This window comes from Thalia democratica, chromosome 3 (assembly GCF_965202585.1).
Source record: "Thalia democratica chromosome 3, ktThaDemo2.hap1.1, whole genome shotgun sequence".
Lineage (NCBI taxonomy): Eukaryota > Metazoa > Chordata > Thaliacea > Salpida > Salpidae > Thalia > Thalia democratica.
The window spans coordinates 43202578-43222229 of NC_139167.1; the positions used below are offsets into that span (position 1 = coordinate 43202578).

Consider the following 19652-nt stretch of genomic DNA (forward strand, 5'->3'; position numbering starts at 1 on the left):
TAATTTAATATATACATTTATTAATTAAACTGTGTTCAATTATTTGATTAGTTTTTGTAATATAGTTGTTTCGTTAAATATTGTACCGCTACGATTAGGTTTTTTCCTGACAAAAATTGATGATTAAAATTTGAAAATTAAATTTAAGTTGTTTATTCATTTATTGAAAAAAAAATCTCGGTAGTTTAAACTTAAAGAAATATTTTATATAATTTAAGTTTGGTAAAAATTTAGAGTTATAATTTTTTTAATTGTTGCGTTCTTTATTTTTATCTACTGATAAATAATTAATCTTTTATTTAAAATAGTTTTAGTAGAAGTTTAATTAAACTTTGGCCAAATAAAACTAATTTTATACCTAATTATTATTTTTTTTTTTTTAGTTTTAGTCAAATACAAGTTTTCATAAAAGATATTATTTTTATTTATTTGACGATAAAGTTTCGATATAGTTAGAATGTCAAACGTAGTTAAAATGTCACTACTAGTTACAGCTTTCTATCTTTGCTTTAAAGAGCTTGTCTTCGTCTCTGATAAGACCTGTTAAAAGTTTATAAACATTTAGTTTTAAATAAGTTTCCGAAAACCAATATTAAATAGTTTTTTTTTTCAGAATAATTAGTGCGTACCTTACGCGGGTGTGTACCTCTTAAAGTGCGTACCTTACCGATGTCTTTACTTTTAAAAGTACATTGTAGAAATTTGGACCTGGTAGTAAGTTTATATTGAATATAAAATAAGGAAAAGTTTCTGCAAGTAATGTTGAATAATGTGTGCCCTGTTCATGACGAGCGTTACTTTGGCTCGAATAGCGTTTTTCGTATATATAATTTTTTTAACCGAACTTTAAAACCAAGTATTTTCAATTTCTTTAATGGTAACTTAAAACTTTTTTTTATTCTAAAGAACGTTTTTTGCTTAGCTTTTCACAATAGTTTTTATCGAATTGGGGTTTTACTTTTGTAGTGGGGCCCCTTTAAAAATTTAATGCTTTTTTGCATTTTTTCACTTTGCTACGTTTTTCTTCAAAAAAATTTTTTTTTCAAATTTTTATATTTTGAACATACTTATTAAATTGAGTCATAAAACGTTATTAATTTTTTTATTCAAAATTTTTTTTTTAAACATATGCTTAAATAAATTTTTCAGAAAAGTTCCAAATTTGCACGGTTTTGGTTTTTTTTACATCGTTTTATAGCAAAAGTAAATTATGATTTTAATAAGTTTTATTTTTAACAGACTTATATAATTAAGTCTAATAACGTTATCATATTTTTTTCCAACTTATTATTATTTTTTTAAATATATGACTAATTTAAGTTTTACCTAAATACTTACTGTTGATCAAGAAATCCCTCAAACTACGTAAACAAAAATTTATAAACGATATATAAAATTTAATAACGTTATAAAACTTAATTATATAAGTCCGTTAAAAGTAAAACTTATTTAAATAATAACTTACTTTTGCTATAAGAGTATAAAACCATGTAAAAAAAACCATGTAAAAAAACTGTGTAAATTTGGAACTTTTCTGAAAAAATTATTTAAGTATATGTTTAAAAAAAAATTGAAGAAATATATAATAACGTCTTAAAACTCAATTTGATAGGTGTGTAAATAATATAAAAATTTGTAATTAAAAATTTTTGGAGAAAAACGTTGCAAAGTGAAAAATGCAAAAAAACATTAAATTTGTAAAGGGGCCCCACTACAAAAGTAAAACCCCAGTTCGATAAAGACTATTGTGAAAAGCAAAGCAAAAGAACGTTCTTTAGAATATAAAAAAGTGTTAAGTTACCATTAAAAAAATTGATAATAATTGGTTTAAAAACAAGCATAGTCTATGTTAAAAAGTTTATAAACTTGGTAATATATGGTTTTTTAAATTAACTATTAATAACTATTTTTAATTTTCATCTAAACTAGGTTTTTTTTTAAACTATCATGAACTTTAAAACTTGACTTGATTGACAAAATTATATTTTTCAGAATTTTATGTTTGTTTATTTATAAGAAATTAAATTATCTTGTTATCTGCTACTCTTATTAATTAATTTGTAATCTGCAAAACTCAGTATAATAAATTCACCTTATTTTACGTAACGTATGTTATCGATGTTTTTATATTTTTAAATCGTTATTTTTTATTATTTACTTTTGATACTTTCTATTTTTAAATATTTTTACACTACATTTGTAAGATCATTATCACGATTAAAGACTTGTGTTTAATTTATTTCTATTTTATAACATACTAAAAAAGTATATTTCACTTCAAAACATTACGTTTTAAAAATAGAGGTATAAATAACATTATGACTTGTACTAATAAAAAAAACATAAGTAGCTAATTAAAACATTTGCTTTTAAACTAACAGAAGAATCTACAGAGTTCATTAAACTAACTATAATAGTTATGTTTTATGTGGCGATATTTGTTTTTCTTAAGCTTATTTACTTCCTTTCATGTGGTTTACGATCTTATGGTTATTATATGCTGTTGCATTCTTTATTTCAATTTTTAGCCCTGCTTAAAAAAAAGCTATTCAAATTAGGGGAAATTCAGAAAAACTGATCACACTCTGAAATAAGTAGTGATGTACCGGACCCGGATCCGGACTTTTTTTTTCAAATCAGAATCCGGCCGAAACCGGATCCGGTTTTTTTTTATCAAATTAGAATCCGGCCGGAACTGGATCCGGACTTTTTTTCAAATCAAAATCCGGCCAGATCCGGATATCAGACAAAAATGGCAATATTCGGCCGGACCCGGATAGTGAGTCCGGTACATTGTTAGTATAAACTAGCCTGAGTCAGAATGAGGTTTTTAAAAACTAAAAAAAAAAGAACTTTAGTCTAATAAAAAGTAGAACAGCTAGCCACAAGGTTTACAAATTTAGGTGTAATTTACAATTAAAAATCTGAAATCAAGTTCTTGAACAAAATACACTAGAAAATTACAAAATATTGAAAACTGGATCGGCTCAAACTCATTCAAAGTCTAAAAGAAAACTAGCCTGAGTTTTTATAAAAAACTAAACTAGCTTGAGGCAGTCCAGGATTTTCTAAAATTCTCAAAAATTTTCAAACTAGCAGAGTTGCCACTGTTTTAGTCAATAAAACTAGCTAGAGTGAGTATAAACAAGCCTGAGTCGGAATGAGGTTTTTAAAAACTGAAAAAATTACTTTAATCTAATAATCAGTAGAACAGCTAGCAAAGGTTGACAATTTAGCAGTAAAGTTGTGGACTGATTGTGGTACACTTAACTAATTAGTACTACCCATCATAATTAAATCCTACCTTATTTAATTAATATCTAACAAATAATAAATTCTAACTGAGACTACTTACTATAATCAGACACGACAGTTTTGAGTGATGAATCTTTTATATAAAACACAAAAAGAAATACTAGCATATACAAAATTATTAATTACTTTGGTGTGGAAACTGGAAGCTATTTAAATCTATATCAAAAGAATTAGAACAATATACTAAAAATTAAATAAAACTTTTAGTAAACAAAAAACTGTAAAAGTTTTCATAAACTATTAAACTATAAACCTGGCTTAAGTATTAAAACAATTAAACACCAGTTGAAATATTCACTTTTAAAACAAAACACTACTTACAATAAGCATTCACAAAAAGTTCAAGATATTTTGTTGCTTCAAGCTGCGCACCAAACTAACTAACTGCTTACATATAAACTGCCTGTCATGTTCTGATGTTTTGTTGCATCAGTATTTAGTTTGAAACATTTCGTCATATGATTCTCATTGGCTCGTACATTCAACCGTATTAACTCTAAATATTCTCTGAGCTCAACTTTAAACAACAAATATTGCAAGTATTCATTCCAAAGGTTTTAATTTTACAACATATGTAAAGAGTTGTATTTCTGAAATGTTTATTTCATAGTTTAAATGTAAACAAATGTAAATTAGTCACGTGTACAAAGTGAGCTAATCGGGGTAGGTGTTTAATTTTAACTGACGAAAATGACTCTTATTAATTTACACAGGGTTTGTTTTTGAAAAAATAATTTTCAGTATGCTCTTTTTTACTAACTAGATCCGGGTCCGGCCGGATCTCTGTCAGGATCCGGCCGGACCCAGATCCAAACTTTTTTTTCAAATTAGAATCCGGCCGGAACCGGATCCGGACTTTATTTTCAAATTAAAATCCGGCCGGATCCGGATATCAGACAAAAATGGCAATATCCGGCCGGACCCGGACCCGGATAGTGAGTCCGGTACATCACTAGAAATAAGCCACTTTCATTTCTAACTAGAAGCCATTTTCGTCGACAAAACACTCTGAAATTTTACACTTATTATTTGATTTTTATGATGGGATAATTCAATCTGTTAAAATAAAGTATATCTACAACATACTGATTTATATTAAAAAATTTATCCGATTGATTGCAATACTTTTATAAAAATTAAGGCGATGTTAAAGATAAGGATACGAAACACTTACTTTTAAATAAATAACTATTGTATTCAATCAAGCGTAAAAATGATTGAACTAAATCGAGCTAAAAGTTACATGCTTCAATGATTTTTACTATTTTTTTTGTACTTTACTGGGTACCGTAACTATTTTATTTTTTGTAGTAGAAAGGTAATTCTTGTTTTGACTTTAGTTCTACGCACATGGAGCAAGGTTTTGGAGTTTTGTTGCTATATTGTGACTACGGGCAGTTTTAAAGTTAGTTTACTCGGCTTCTTCTTTTTTTAATTATTAGTTTTCGGTATTTTTCCGGGTACCATAACTATTTATTTTTTTGTAGTAGAAAGTTAGTACTTGTTTTGACTTTAGTTCTATGTACATAGAACAAGGTTCTAGCTAGAGTTTTGTTGCTCTAATGTGACTACGGGCGGTTTTAAAATGCGGTAATGACTAAAAGTAAAAAATAAGAATGTGTTGAGAATCTTGAATTTAAATGTCTATGAAACTTCAGCCTTGTAAAACCTCAAAAGTTAAATGGTATTTTTGATTTCTATAAAAATTGACTTGTAATTTGTACTTGAAGCATTCGTGTAAAAGCCAAAGTTGATTTTTGTAAAAAAACGTAATGGACCCCAACCTCATATGCCTTTAAATAGTAATTATTATATGTCTATAAAAATGTAATTTCTTAGATAAATACCTATAAACTTCAAATAACATCTTCAGACAATACTAAACAGAAAATTCAAGCATCAAATAACAATTACTCAAACCACCATTGTTATCAAAAGAACCTTCCAAAAATGATTGAATAAAGGCTCAATAGTCTACCAAAAACTAAGAAATCTTCAAAGATTCCATAACCAAATCATTAATTTTCAATTTCTCTAATTTAACTCTAGCATCAAACCAAAACTTTAATATACAAATGTTAAGACACATTAAATAAAAAAGAAACCAGTACAAACAAGAAAAAAAATTCTTTACAACCTCATCTATTGCCAGTCATTAAAATCAATATAGGTAAAGCTTTTTTCCAAGTAAAACACAAACGTTTTAAAGAAGATCATAAACTAAACTAAATTATAATTAGAAACAATTACAGAATATCTTACATTTTTATGAATAACATAAAGAAAATGATTCAAAAAGATAACCAAAAATACTTAAAAAACAAAAATAATGAAAACAATGACATTATTTTCAGAACAAAATTAGTTAAGTAACTTCTAAATTAAAAGTAACAATTTAATATTTATTTTAGATTCAACTGTTGAGTTGCTTGCTTTGTAACAATGAAAATGGTACACTTACTAACATTTTTGATGCTCTTTTCCATATATAAAAATACTACATCACTTAAAATATTTGCATAAGCAACTCAAGAATGCAGACTAGCAGACTGTTGCAAAATAACAAGCTTATATTGTGTTTCCAAATGACCCAGTTACCACATGTTTAAACAGATTATGTTAAGCCAGAAAGTTCTATTAAAAGACTTTTAAGAAATGCTTAAAATCTAGCACTAGTTTTAAAGTTGCTGCTTGAAGAGAAGACACTAAGATATTGTATTGTAAGATAAAATCCATAAAAAATTTGAATATACTAAACAGTATTTATCCTATACTTTATCAATAACATACACCTTTAAAGTCATTAAACTATGTCATTATTTGCCTTTAGATAATACTTTGGTAGTTTATAGTACATGACTTTTGTTTTCAAGTATTTATAACATAAAGATGTTGCTTCTTTGATTAATAAGCATTTTTTCACAAACAATGGTAAAAAAAGTATTAATAGTTTTGTTGTTAATTCAGGTGATAGTACTTTACAAGTATAGATAAGACTACACTTGATGAAATTTCATTTCTTAAATACCTTTTAAGATGCTTATTCTTGCACAGTTGAAAATGAGCGGTCTGATAGTTTTTTTTTGGAAAATAATAACTTAAGCACATATTAGCTTACAGCATGCATACACAAATTATTTACTTTAACTAAGTATTGGATTTGAAATTAGAAAAACAAACAAAAACTTTTGCATTGCCCTAAATAGCAGTATTTTTTTACAGTTCCTGTTTTATACTTGTTGTTAGGAAAGTTTAACATATTAAAATTTTATTCTATACAAAAAATTGAACCCAATATGCATTATACATATCTGTTATTGTTGCTTTTAATTAAACTGTTTTAAACTGAAGTATTTTTTGCAGTTCTACTTTTACAATATGAAAAACTTGATTTTAAAATCTAATTATAGTAAGTTGATTGCATCACAGTTTACTAGAAAAATTCATACACTTCATAAAAATATTCTACCTACTTACCACTTTCAAAACTGTTTGCCTAGACTTCCAATACCAAAGTTACAAGATTCAATAGAAAAGTATTTAAGATCATTGCAAGCCTTAGAAGGACATCCTGATTGCTTAAAAGTAAGTTAAAGTTGTTATTATTATGTATAATGTTTTTTACTTTTAAGTTATGAAATATAAAGTTATTTTGTACATTATATATACAAAAAATATTAATCAGCATGTATTTATTATATGTTTTGATTTATAGAAAACAAATATAAAGATCTCAACTACTAGAGGAGAAATAGTATATTTATTCTTTTAAGACTTTATTATGCAAACTAAGTTTTGGTTAAAGACCTCATCAGTGCTTAAATAAAGAAACCTTAATCAAATAGAAGCACCACAGATGTTTTTGTGTCAAAACTTTATTCCAACTAACGGCGTTTCACTGCTCTCAAATAAATTTAAGAACAGATCTACGCAGTCTATAAAATATTAACACACATTTGAAAAAAAAGCATGTATAATTATGTATAATGTTTATGTGGGTAGTAGCTATAAACAAACTTTATGGTTTAAAAACAAAGCTTATCAGGATCTCCAGGATTTAACGCCTTTTAACGTAACATGTTATCAAATAGAAACATATAGTTATTGAAATTAGTTACAGCAGTTATAAGTTGTACATTTAAATTATTGCTAAGAGGTTTGCTTCATTTTTCTGTAAAAGTTTAAAGAAGTTAGGCAAAATTTTTATAAATTATAAACTGCTGAAATATACTATTGTTATTTCAAAAATTACTTCTGTAGAATTTGATAAAAAAATAATAATATATCATCCTTGACAAAAATATTTTAGTAAAATCTATTTAGATATTCTGTAAGTAACTTGTTTAGTTTGTTTGTAGCAGGGATCCAAAACATATGATAAAATTGCCCACATTTTGTTCTCAAAAATAAAAATAACTTCCTGATTAAATATATTTTTAACATTAATTCAAATTTTAATTATATGTTTTACATTTGTTCTGTTATTAATATTTGTATGCTTTTAAATGCTTCTGCATTACTTTCCAATTCATGTACTTTAAAAGCTTTTCAAATTGATCACTACAGACCAGTAAATATAATTATTTAGAATAGAAAGAAATCCAACTTAAAATTTGTTAATAATTTTTTTTTTGTGCAATAGAAAGACTATTTATACACAATGGTTTTAATATTAGTTTAGAACAGCAAGAATAAGTGGGATCTTCTATAAATATAGATTTATTAGTAGTTTAAAAGTTATTATTTAGAAAATATTAAAACAACAACAAAAGTTGTATATCTTTAAATTAAATTTCTAATAATGAGATTTCAATAATAAAACATTTTCTCAAAGCATTATTACCCCAAAAGCTAATATACATTTTATAGTTGTAATTTCATATTTAGATATCAAGAAATTCTTGTTTTAAAATATTTTTAAAAAATTTGTACTTATAGGTTTAATTTGTTGTTTAAGGGTTCTTCTTTTTTGACATTGTAATGGATAAGTATGGAGTTTTATAAACTTTCAGTATATGAAAAGTTTTACTATATAGTTAAATAACTTTTTAGTTTTTGTGTTTAAGTCTATTAAATAAATCTATTTAGAATTAAAAGCAGTTTTAAAGTTCAAAAAAGGCTCTTTATACAAAGTTTCAAAATACAAATATATAGTTATAAAAGTTATTCAAGTTTATCATAAACTAGTTAGTAGTGTAGGTATTAGTTAGTTCTATTTTAGAAATAATTACTTATTTTAGGCTATGACTAACTATTTGAGCAAAACCTGGTCTGCTGAATAAAGTTTTGAGAAACTAGAAATAAAAATTAGTTACAATCAACTTATATAGTTATAAAAATTTTTAAGCAAGTTTTTTTTTATAAACCTCTTTCCTAATCCAGCCGTTAGCAAACTACGATAACAGGCAATAATCTAAACTTAAATTAATTTAATTCATTACAAATTTGTTTTTTAAAAGTTAAATTTAATTTTTAGTGTAATTTTCTTAAACTAATTTATCCCACAAAAAACTTTTTCTTTAAAAAGTTAACCGGAAATACATTTCTTTAAGTAATATTTTTTTAAATTTTGGATATTCTTTTCAATTGTTTTTAAACTAGTATACTTGATTACACTTAAGTTATATTTTATAATCAGTCAAAACTGTTTTCTAATTACTTTTTTTAAATATAATTACTAAAAGATTTCTATTGCTTTTCATAATTCTATTTATATACATGGCTGCGACTTTACCTGGAAAAACCTGGAGTTTGACAATTTAGGCAAAAAAAAAAACCTTGAAAAACCTGGAATTTGAGAAAAAAAACCTGGAATTTTAAACGAAAATCACTAAAAAAACCTGAAATTATAACAATTTTCACATGTTCAGTAGTAAAATTTCAATTTGACTCAAAAAATCTATCGTATAAATGAATAAAAAGCTGTCATCATCAAAAATTTTTTTAAATAAAAAACATATTTAAAGTAGCTAGTCCAACAAAATTATAAACAAAAAAATTACAAGTTATACATTGAAAACAACAGGGTTGCCACTGACTTTTGGAAACTTTTCTCCAGCTTTTCAATATTTTTATACTATTTAACACAGTTTCTTACCTTAAACAAACCTTTAAACTAAAAACAGACCCAAAAATATGTACTTTTAAAAACCTGGAAATATTTTTGAAAAATCAAGTGGCTTCCCTGTATATATGAAGATAATGAATGGTTCATTTTATTTGATGTAAATTTTTAGTCATTTCAGGGTTGCTATTTTACCTGGAAAAACCTAGAATTTTAAACAATTTTTACATGTTAAGAAGAAAAAATTTGATTTCACACAAAATATCTACCATATAAATAAAAAAACTTGTCATCAAAAAACTTTTTATTAAAAATACATTTGAAGCAGCTTTAAAATATCTTTTCAATGTTTTTATACTATTTAACACAGTTTTTTACCTTGAACTTAAGTTTAAACTAAAATAAACTCAAAACACGTACTTTAAAAAACCTGCAAGAATTTTTGAAAACCTGGAGAAAAGTTTCCAAAAGTCAGTGGCAACCCTGTCGTTTTCAATGTAAAACTTGTAAATTTTTTGTTTATAGTTAAAATCTTTATAATTGACACCCTGTTTTATTAATTCAAGTTATAATTTATCATATTAAGTTTATGTTTTATTTATTTTTAAATTCTATACAATCTAGTTTTTTTCTTTATCAAACTTTATCGAGGAAAACTTAAAGTCTTATCAAAAAATATAAAAGTCAGATATTGATGAGGCAAAATCTCTTTCATACTCTTTACTTAAAGATGAGGGGGAGTCATTACAAAGATACATAGTTCAAAAAGACAAAATGAATAAGAATACATCTTATATCACTGGACCATGGTTTGACATGTATTTAGAAAGCAGAACACCTTTGCCTTTAAACTACAATCCATTTTTATTGTTCAAGAAAGATTCAAATGAGCTTTTAAACCATCAAACTACAAGAGCTACAAACTTAATTATTAGTGCACTTAAGTTTAAAAAAGAACTTGAAAATGAAAGCCTGGCACCTGAAGTAAGATTGTTTATACCTATTTTTATTTTTTTCAATTAAAATTAATTTTGTTTATATTTAGCAATATAATAATTAAAGTTTTGTCTACTTTTTGGCATTTTGAATATTGTTTTTAAAGTATTGTAGATACTTGTGTATATGTACTTTTGTATATGGTTTATTTTTTTTTAATGAGCCTTGATTCTAAATTATAAAGCTCACCTGAACACACCTCTTAAGGACTTTGAAGTTGTCATCGATATTGGAGTTTTGACAATGTAAACAATAATTCAAGTGATCAAAAATAGCACTGCGTTGGTCTTTTCCTTTGTGATCAGCAACGCTTCTAAACATTTGAGGCAATGTCTCCCCTGTGTGCTCTGGTATAAAGAGCAGGTGTACTTATATATGACATTAGCTTAAAATATTTCTTAATCCCTGCTTTTAATGTTGAAATAATCAGACACTTTCTTGGTGGTATATGCTGGTCTTATTTTTACATTGTGTTTTTCAAAAACAGTTGTTACTATTTTTGAAATCTTAACAACCAATTTCCTAAGTAAATAATTGTAAAACACGAACATTGATAGATTTCAGAGTTTTTACCAGTATTTGTATTTTATTCTTGTTTGAAAGTTGTTTTTGTGGGTTTTAGAAAAGTGATTTAGTTTAGTTCGTATAAGTTCTTCAGGATATTGATTTCTTGACAGTATTTTTGTATCTTTTTAAGTTCTTCTTTAAAATCAAAAAAGCTCTTACATAAATTTAATACTGTTATTATTTAAATAGATCAGTATATTTATGTAATAGCTCTATTGATTTCAAAAAAGAAATTAAAAAAAATACAAAAATACTGTTAAGGGATCAATATCCGGAACAACTTAAATGAACTAAATTAAATAACTTTCCTGAGAGCCATAAAAACAACACTTTAACTTTTAATCGAGGGCAAAATACAAATACTGGTAAAAACTCTGAAATCGATGTTTGTTTTTTACAATTATTTACTTAGGAAATTAATTGTTAAGATTTCAAAAAGAATAACAACTGTTTTTGAAAAACACAATGTAAAAATAAGACCAGCATATATCACTAAGAAAGTATCTGAATATTTCAACATTAAAAGCAAGGGTTAAGAAATATTTGACGCGAATATCATATATAACTACACCTGCTCTGAAAACCAGAGCATCTCCTATATTGGGGAGACATTGCCTCAAATGTTTAGAAGCGTTGTTGATCACAAAGGAAAAGATAAACGCAGTGCTATTTTTGGTCACTTGAATCATTGTTTACATTGTCCAAACTCCAACATCAACATTGACTTCAAAGTCCTTAAGAGATGTGCTCGAGGTGAGTTTTAAAGTTTAAAATCAATGCTCATTGAAAAAAAAAACAAAAAGTATCTGCAAATGGGAAAAAAGCCCTACTAACAATATATTAACTTAAACTTTATTGTTAATTTTGATTTGAATAGAATGTTTTTTATAACTTTGTTTAATTCCGTCTTAGTTAATTTAAACTAATTTTTTTTTAAATAAATCCTCAACTGTTTTACATTTCATTTAACTTTTGAAAAAGAATCTAGTAGATTCGAAAAGCTTTAAGTTTATAAAATAATTGTTTTAGTTTGTATAATATTTTTACATTAAGTTGCAAATGGTATTTAAATACAAGAAAATTCCTTTGGACAATAAAACCTATTTTTTCGTTTTTTTTATGTATTATTTCTAAAAATTCAACATTCAAAGTTTTGTAAATTGTATAAGTTTTTCGTAAAAAAATGTGTCTCTAGCTCATAGAATGAAGGAAAAGATAGATTTTTAGTAAATTATTTTATATCTCGAAAGAAAAAAATTACGAAATTCTAACAGAGTGTAAGCTTAGACTTACTTATGCTGCGAGACAGACTCAAATTAACATAAAGGTTTAATAATACCCACTTAAATCATCAGACCATAAGCCTTTGGTTGATTGAAAATGATTGCATGGTTTTCGGTTGCAACTGACTGACAAGTTTCAATAAAAACAAAACCTGGGTCCTTGTCTACTAAAGGCTTGTGGTCTGATGATCCAATTAGTCTGATCAAACATTTGTATATATTGTAGAAGTTTTTTTTTCTATAAAAACTGAACTATAGTTTATCTTAACGCTTTCAAAAGACTTATATAATAAAGTTAGAAAAATCAAACTTAGTTAGAATGCTTTTGTATCAATATTCTCAAATCTTTGATTATTACCATTGAAGTTAGTCAGTAGTACAACTATTATAAGTATTTGTTAATTGGCTCAAATCATACTATTAATGTTACTTTTTTAATGTTTTTAAATGTTTTAAACCAAAACAGGTCTTCTACCTAAATGACAAAGCAAAGTCCATTAGTACTCAACGTTTGGTGAAAATATTGCCAAATTTTGCAATGATCAGGTTTTTATCCAGTAATTGTGTTTAATATGAAAACTGTTATAATAAAAAAAACTTGAAATAGAAAAGAAAAACAGCTACAGTAATAAAGCTTCGAAATTTAGCAGTAAAATTTAAAAAAAAAATTATGTTGTTTATATTTAAAAAAATGTTTTAATTCTATACACATGTAATTGTAATGCAATTCAAGTTTAAATAGTGATTTTTTTTATTTTTTAGCAGTAATTTCTAAACTAAATTGCAATATAGAGAGCAATACTGCCCACTTTAAAAACTATTGTTGGTTTGTACGGGTCAGGCTAAATTATTTGATTTGGCAATGTCAAAATTTGCCATTTCAACTGCTTAAAACCTTCTTAGTTTCTTTAATTTTAAGTTATGAATATTATTTTTCCTTTTAAGTTGGCTAAGTAAAATATTTATTTTATTAATATAATTCATGTTATATATGAATATATATAACATGTTAATTTTACAAATACTAAAGCCTTGCTAAAGAAAGTGCATTAGACGCTTAAACAGGTGTATAAGCTATATGTTTGTTTTTGTGTATTAAATAATACTAAATATACTATATTATTAAGTAAATACTTATATATATATACATATATATGTATGTTTTTTGTATAACTTTTGCATCTCTGTTTACCAAAGTGCTTTTTATTTTAAATTTTAACTAGCTGAAGATTAAAGACATTTTTTTTGTTTTTATGAAACATATGTACTAGTATTTTTTAAAACGCATTTTACTAATAAATTATTTAAAAGCCCTTCAAGTGGGTTCTGTAGAATGGGATTGAGTTTAAACAATCATCTTATTTTCTACATATATATAATTACCACAGATGTTTTTGTGTCAAAACTTTATTCCGACTAACGGCGTTTCACTGCTCTCAAATAAATTTAAGAACAGATCTACGGAGTCTATGAAATATTAACACACATTATAAAAAAAGCATGTATAATTATGTATAGTCTTTATGTGAGTAACTATAAACGAACGTTATGGTTTAAAAACAAAGTTTGGAATAAAAACATAAAAATATAAAATTGTCTACAAATATTACATATTTAATAAAAGCACACACTAACCTCAAAAAAGCTCTAAGAATAGGCAAGTTTTTAAAAATGAAAATTATATTAAGTTGTGCAGAAATGTTACGTCATAATAAGTTTAACTAATTAATCAATAATTTATGCACCTTAAAAACATATTAAATTTGTAAGTGTTTGTAAATGTGAATGTTGTGAAATAAATAAGTGCATAAGTAGACAGAGTTATTTAAAGTAGAATCGTCAGTTGTGGGGACAAATATTCGATAAATTTTAACGCTTGTTCAGAAGTAGGTCTTTATCTTCTGCTGCAATCACTGCTCTTTCTGTATTGCAAGTTGGGAAAATTCTACTTACTACGTTGGATGCATGTTTGATCTTTGAAACAATACTCCACTCCATTTTTGGCCTTTTACCGTACCTGTGAAAAAAGCTCCGGACATAAACCGATAAACGCGTGCTTTGTTTTTTATTTATATTTTTAAAAGTATGTTTATGGTTAGCATATCTATCCTTGAAACTACCTGCTGTACTTACGATATAAATTTTATCAGGGCCCTTACTTTTAACTTTAACTTTATAAATTACATTTTTACACAGATAAAATAAAAAGATTTTAAAATTACTGCCCATTAAAAGGTAATTGTAAAATTTAAAATGATCATAATTTTTTGGACTGATTTTATATAAATTATTAGTTTTATCTGCAAAAATAACAAGTTTATTAGACTTTTTTATAGAATTGATTTTGTTACGCAAATTATATTGAAAGTTATTAGTTTTAACAGGTTTAAGTTTAATTTTATTAATTAAATCAATTAATTCAGATTCAAATGGTATTAATTTTACACAGATCGGCGCCGACTTTTTAGTCATGAAAGGCAAAGATTAACTTTTGTACTTCATTTACTTGTGTTCAAATTCGCCATACATAAATAACTGATTCGCATATTATGTTTGTTAAAGATGTTTGATAATGGTTTATTTTTGTTGAAATGTTTTTTTACTAAATTTATAAATTCTCTGCCGATATTTGTTTTGACGAACTACAAAAGGGGGGTTATACCAAATTATATTTCGCTTTCTTTTATTTTTATTGTTCGTTTTAGTTTTTTCCGATGTTTCAAAATTAAATTTATCACTGTAACCGCATTTCTATCTCATATATTCGTCAGTAAAGCTAAAGTTTAATAACATGTCTTACAGAAATTTTGATAAACATTTAAGTATCATGACGTAGTAATAATGGAGGTTTTTGTACAGTAAGCTAAGTTTGAAAAATACGCTTATTTTAGTTTTGTTACTGGTTTAATAATTTGTGCATTTTGAAAAAGTATTAGTGATTGTTATTAAAAGTTTTGTAAAGTATGGAAAGGAAAGGTTGTATTAGAAAAATGTTTTAAACTGTTAATGTGCGCGGCCTAATTTTACTTTGATATGTTTAGTTAGTTTAAATTTTGCTGAAAAAGTATTTTTGGTAATGATATGTTATTACACATATAGAAGTTATGTATATAGTTTGTACAAACTTTTAGGTATCTTCCTATGATGAAGCAAGGAGCTTACCCACTTGACATGAGTCAATTTAAAAACTTGTTTAGTTCAACAAGAATTCCATGTCAAGGAAAAGATAAATTGCAAGTTTACAATAACAGTAAACACATTGTAGTGCTTTACAAAGGTAATTTTTATTCTTTGTCGGTCTTGGATACCAATGGCGATGTTATTAATGCTAATGTGGTAAGAACATCACTAAACTGGATAAAAAAGATCTCCTCTGACAATGTTGAAGGTTTTTGATTTAAGTGAAATATAAGTTTTATAATAAATTGTAGATTAAATTTAAACGTTGATGAATTATTATTTTGTAACTTATTTTCAACTATTAAGTCGGTTTACACCTTTTAGTTTTTAATAACTTTTAAACACTAAAGATTTTACAATTATTTGAAATATTAAACACAAAAAAAATATTTAAAAAAAATTCTTGTTATAGAGTAATTATATATAAAAGTTGTAATGATACACAAATTAAACATTTTAGTGCTAATATTGAATCTCTTTCCTTTTAAATGTTGCTAAAACATTTTTACAATTTTCTAAAATAGCTTATTTTGGTCTAGGTTCAATCGCCCATTTGAGCACTGCTGACCGTAATGACTGGGCTTCAGCTCGCCACCATCTTATTTCTTTAGGTGACAACAAATCTAAACTAGAAGCCATTGATTCTGCAATCTTTTGTCTTGTGCTTGATGATCAAGTTGACACGGAGTCAACAGAGAAGAGTGTTGAAACATTTCTACATGGTGATGCGCGTTGGTTCGACAAGAGTTTTTCCTTGATAGTTGCTGCCAATGGCGATACTGCTCTTAATTTTGAGCATGCTTGGGGTGATGGAGTTGCTGTTGTCAGATTTTTTAGTGACATTTTCTCTGATTCTACTGAAAATCCAACTCTAACAGACATTGACGATAAAAATGATTTGATTAGTTCCAACTTGGTTACTCCACTTTCTTTTGAAACTGACAAAGAACTAGAAAATGTAATATCTGTTTCTAAACATGATTATGACACTTCCAGAGGTTCATTAGCTGCAGCTGGAGGTTTTACTGAAAAATTGAACAAAAAGTTTCTTAAAAACAAAAAAGTTTCACCAGATGGAGTGATGCAGTTAGCCATACAGGTCGGCCATATGTATGTATACAACCATCCTGCTCCAACTTATGAAAGTTGTAGCACTTCTGCATTTAAACACGGTAGAACTGAAACGGTTCGTTCTTGTTCAGTCGAATCGATTGCTGCCGCTAAGTTGTTGTTAATTTCTAAATTGCAAAACAAACTGACTGACAATGAAGTGAAATTACAATGTCGAAAAGCTATCAATACAAGCTGTAACAAGCACAATCAGCTTACAAAGGAAGCAGCAATGGGATTGGGCTTTGACAGGCACTTGTTTGCGTTAAAACAGGCGTCACTAGAAATTTTTGGACCAAATGGAACTCCTGCGTTTTTTAATTCAAAGACATACAATTTGATGAACTCTATAGTACTTTCGACTTCGACATTGAACTGCGATGCTCTTCAACTAGGAGGTTTTGCTCCAGTAATTCCTAAAGGTTTTGGTATAGGTTACGGAATAAGAGACGAAGGAGTTGGTGTTAACATTACTGCTTATGATGATACCAAAGCTCAACAACTATGTGATGCTATTGTAGAAGCATATGATGATATTTATAATATTTTTGATTCGTAGTAAAGTTGTATGTTATTGCTTCTATTAAATATTTAATGTTTAATTTTATTTATATTTAACTTAATTCTCATTTTATATATTTGATGACAATAATCTATTGACTTTTATAGTCATGCATATTTTTCAGTTTTTTGTTTACAGTTTAATTGAATAAAATTGTTTTATATAAATAGTAAGGATACTAGTTTTGTTTTAACGTAAAATTTAATTGTATATACAATTTAACTTTTTTTAAGTTTTCATTTATTCAGTTTAGTTTTACATAAAAATGGTTTAAGGACATTTTTTGTTATAAAATTTTTGTATTGTTTCACTTACATCTATACATGCAAGTTTTTAAAGAATTTATTTCAGGAAGTATGATTAAATAACAGGGTTGCCACACACTTAAACCACTATTTCTATAGAAGTTTGAGTTCCACCTTTTAATTCTTGTTAGTTTTAAAATCTCTAATCATTAAGTAATTTTTTTAGCTTTTATTTCAGGCGGGCTCTACTTTTAAGATTTTAATCAAATATTTTTAATTTAGACGCTGAAACCAAGACTTATAATGATAATTCAAACAGTTAAAATTAAAACTTTAAGTTAATTTCACAAATTTATTAAAGCTAAAAATATTTTAATTTTGTTTCGCAAGAGAAAGATTAAGAGACTAGATAATGAACATTTCAAAATAAAATTAAGTACTATTATATAATGGGTGTACAGTACAAGCATTTATTTAAAGTCATACTCGTATTGATTGTAAATAAATATAACTTTACTATAATAGATGCCTTAGAGAAATGTGAATTGCGTTGCAGGCGAAACATTTTAATCTAGTGTCTTTAATTAGCTCAAAATTTTAACAAAAAAAATTTTGGTGATGACAATTTTTTTTATCTCTTTGATAATTTTTTCGTGTTAATTCAAAATTTTACTACTGAAAATGTTCAAGTTGTTAAAAATCCCAGGATTTTTTAGTGATTTTTGTTCAAAATTCCAGGTTATTTTTCAAAATTTCTCAAATTCCAGGTTTTTTGGCAACCCAGATTATTATATTAGTATGTTTAATATACAAAAAAAATTTAATGAATATATTAGTGATAAAAAGATAGTATATTTTATTGAAATACTAATTTTAGGGTTGTCACTTTTTAGGCAAAATAGGTAGCCTAAGCTATCACAATGAGAAATTTTGAAAAATAACCTGGAATTTTTAACAATTTTAACATTTTAAGTAGTAAAATTTCGAATTAACACAAAAAAATTATCTAAGATATAAAAAAATTTTGTCATCATCAAATTTTTTTACTATTAAAAAACACATTTATAGTAGCTTTACAGTATATTTTCAATGTTGTTATACTATTTAACACCTATTTTTACCTTAATCTTTATTTTAAACTAAAAATGGATCCAAAAATATGTACTTTTAAAAACCTGGAGGAAATTTTGAAAACCGGGAGAAAATTTGCCAAAAACATTTGGCAACCCTGAATAATTATAATTTAATTTTATTTTATTCATAATTTTATAATATTTTAATACTTTTTAATAAAAGGTAATACTAACAATTGACTTTAATTAAATAATTTTATAAAAGCACATAAGTACAGTAGTTAGGTTTTAAGTCTTTAATCAGACACTTAATTTTTAATATTATAATACACATTAAAATTTTTCTTTAATTTTTGTTAAATAATTGGTCTGTTTTAATTGTTAAAAGAAATTAGGTGATTGAACAAAACTTATTACAAATTGTTTATAAACTTTTAATATGTATTTTATATATATCAAGCATGCTGATAAAATCGTTTGAATTTTTTTTTTTCATACTAAAAAGCTGATTCTGTTGTTCTTAAGATGAATTTATTTTATAGGTTTTTTTTAAATAAAATAACAACAGTGTTAGTACTAGTTGTTTTATGTAAAATTTTATTTTGAATTTTATGAGCTCATTATATAAAGTTATTTTTGCAATGTTGTATATATTTAATCATTAATTCATAAACAAAGAACAATTTTTTAGTTTGTTATATAAGTTAGTTTAGAAAGTTTATTAATACTGTTATATATTCCTTAATTTTATGTGTTACAGAACTTTATTATTATATGCTTTTCATTTTTATTCAAATTCTTTTAACCATTGACTAATAAATGCAATCTCACAAAATGATATAACTTTATGCATAATAAATTTATAATTTAATTTTTTTAGTTTCTTAAAAGAGTGCGGTAACTTCACTGCAGTTTATAACTGTTTATTTACAGCTAATAAACCTGTATATTAGAGTTTGCTCTTAGTTTTGTTTTAGTCGTAAAGTAAATTAGTTTCTTATATACAATTTTTAAAAATGATGCTTTAGTTCAGCGATTCTTAACATAAGGTAAATTTACCTACCATAAACTGCGGCCCGCGAGCACGTTTTTTTTTTAATGAAATGCAGCCCGCGAAAGAAAATTCTGCGAGCAAATAAATGTGGCCCTCTAAGCAAAATATATTTTATAATAACTATTTTACGGTAATTTGGTATAATTTGACTAATTGCGTTTTAATTCCTTGTATAAAATTTTGAAACAATTTAAAAACTTTAC

At 25.8% G+C, this 19652-nt stretch overlaps 1 protein-coding gene across 1 annotated transcript; it reads left to right on the top strand.

Moving 5' to 3' along the window:
- Nucleotides 1–6682: 6682 nt before the first annotated feature.
- On the top strand, nt 6683–18909 carry LOC145831976 (carnitine O-palmitoyltransferase 2, mitochondrial-like). The gene is made up of 5 exons (XM_082939333.1): nt 6683–6900; nt 10064–10363; nt 12692–12771; nt 15357–15613; nt 15945–18909. The coding sequence occupies exons 1-5, from the start codon at nt 6694–6696 to the stop codon at nt 17072–17074; spliced, it is 1974 nt and encodes a 657-aa protein (XP_082795459.1). The 5' UTR covers nt 6683–6693; the 3' UTR covers nt 17075–18909.
- Nucleotides 18910–19652: the final 743 nt, after the last annotated feature.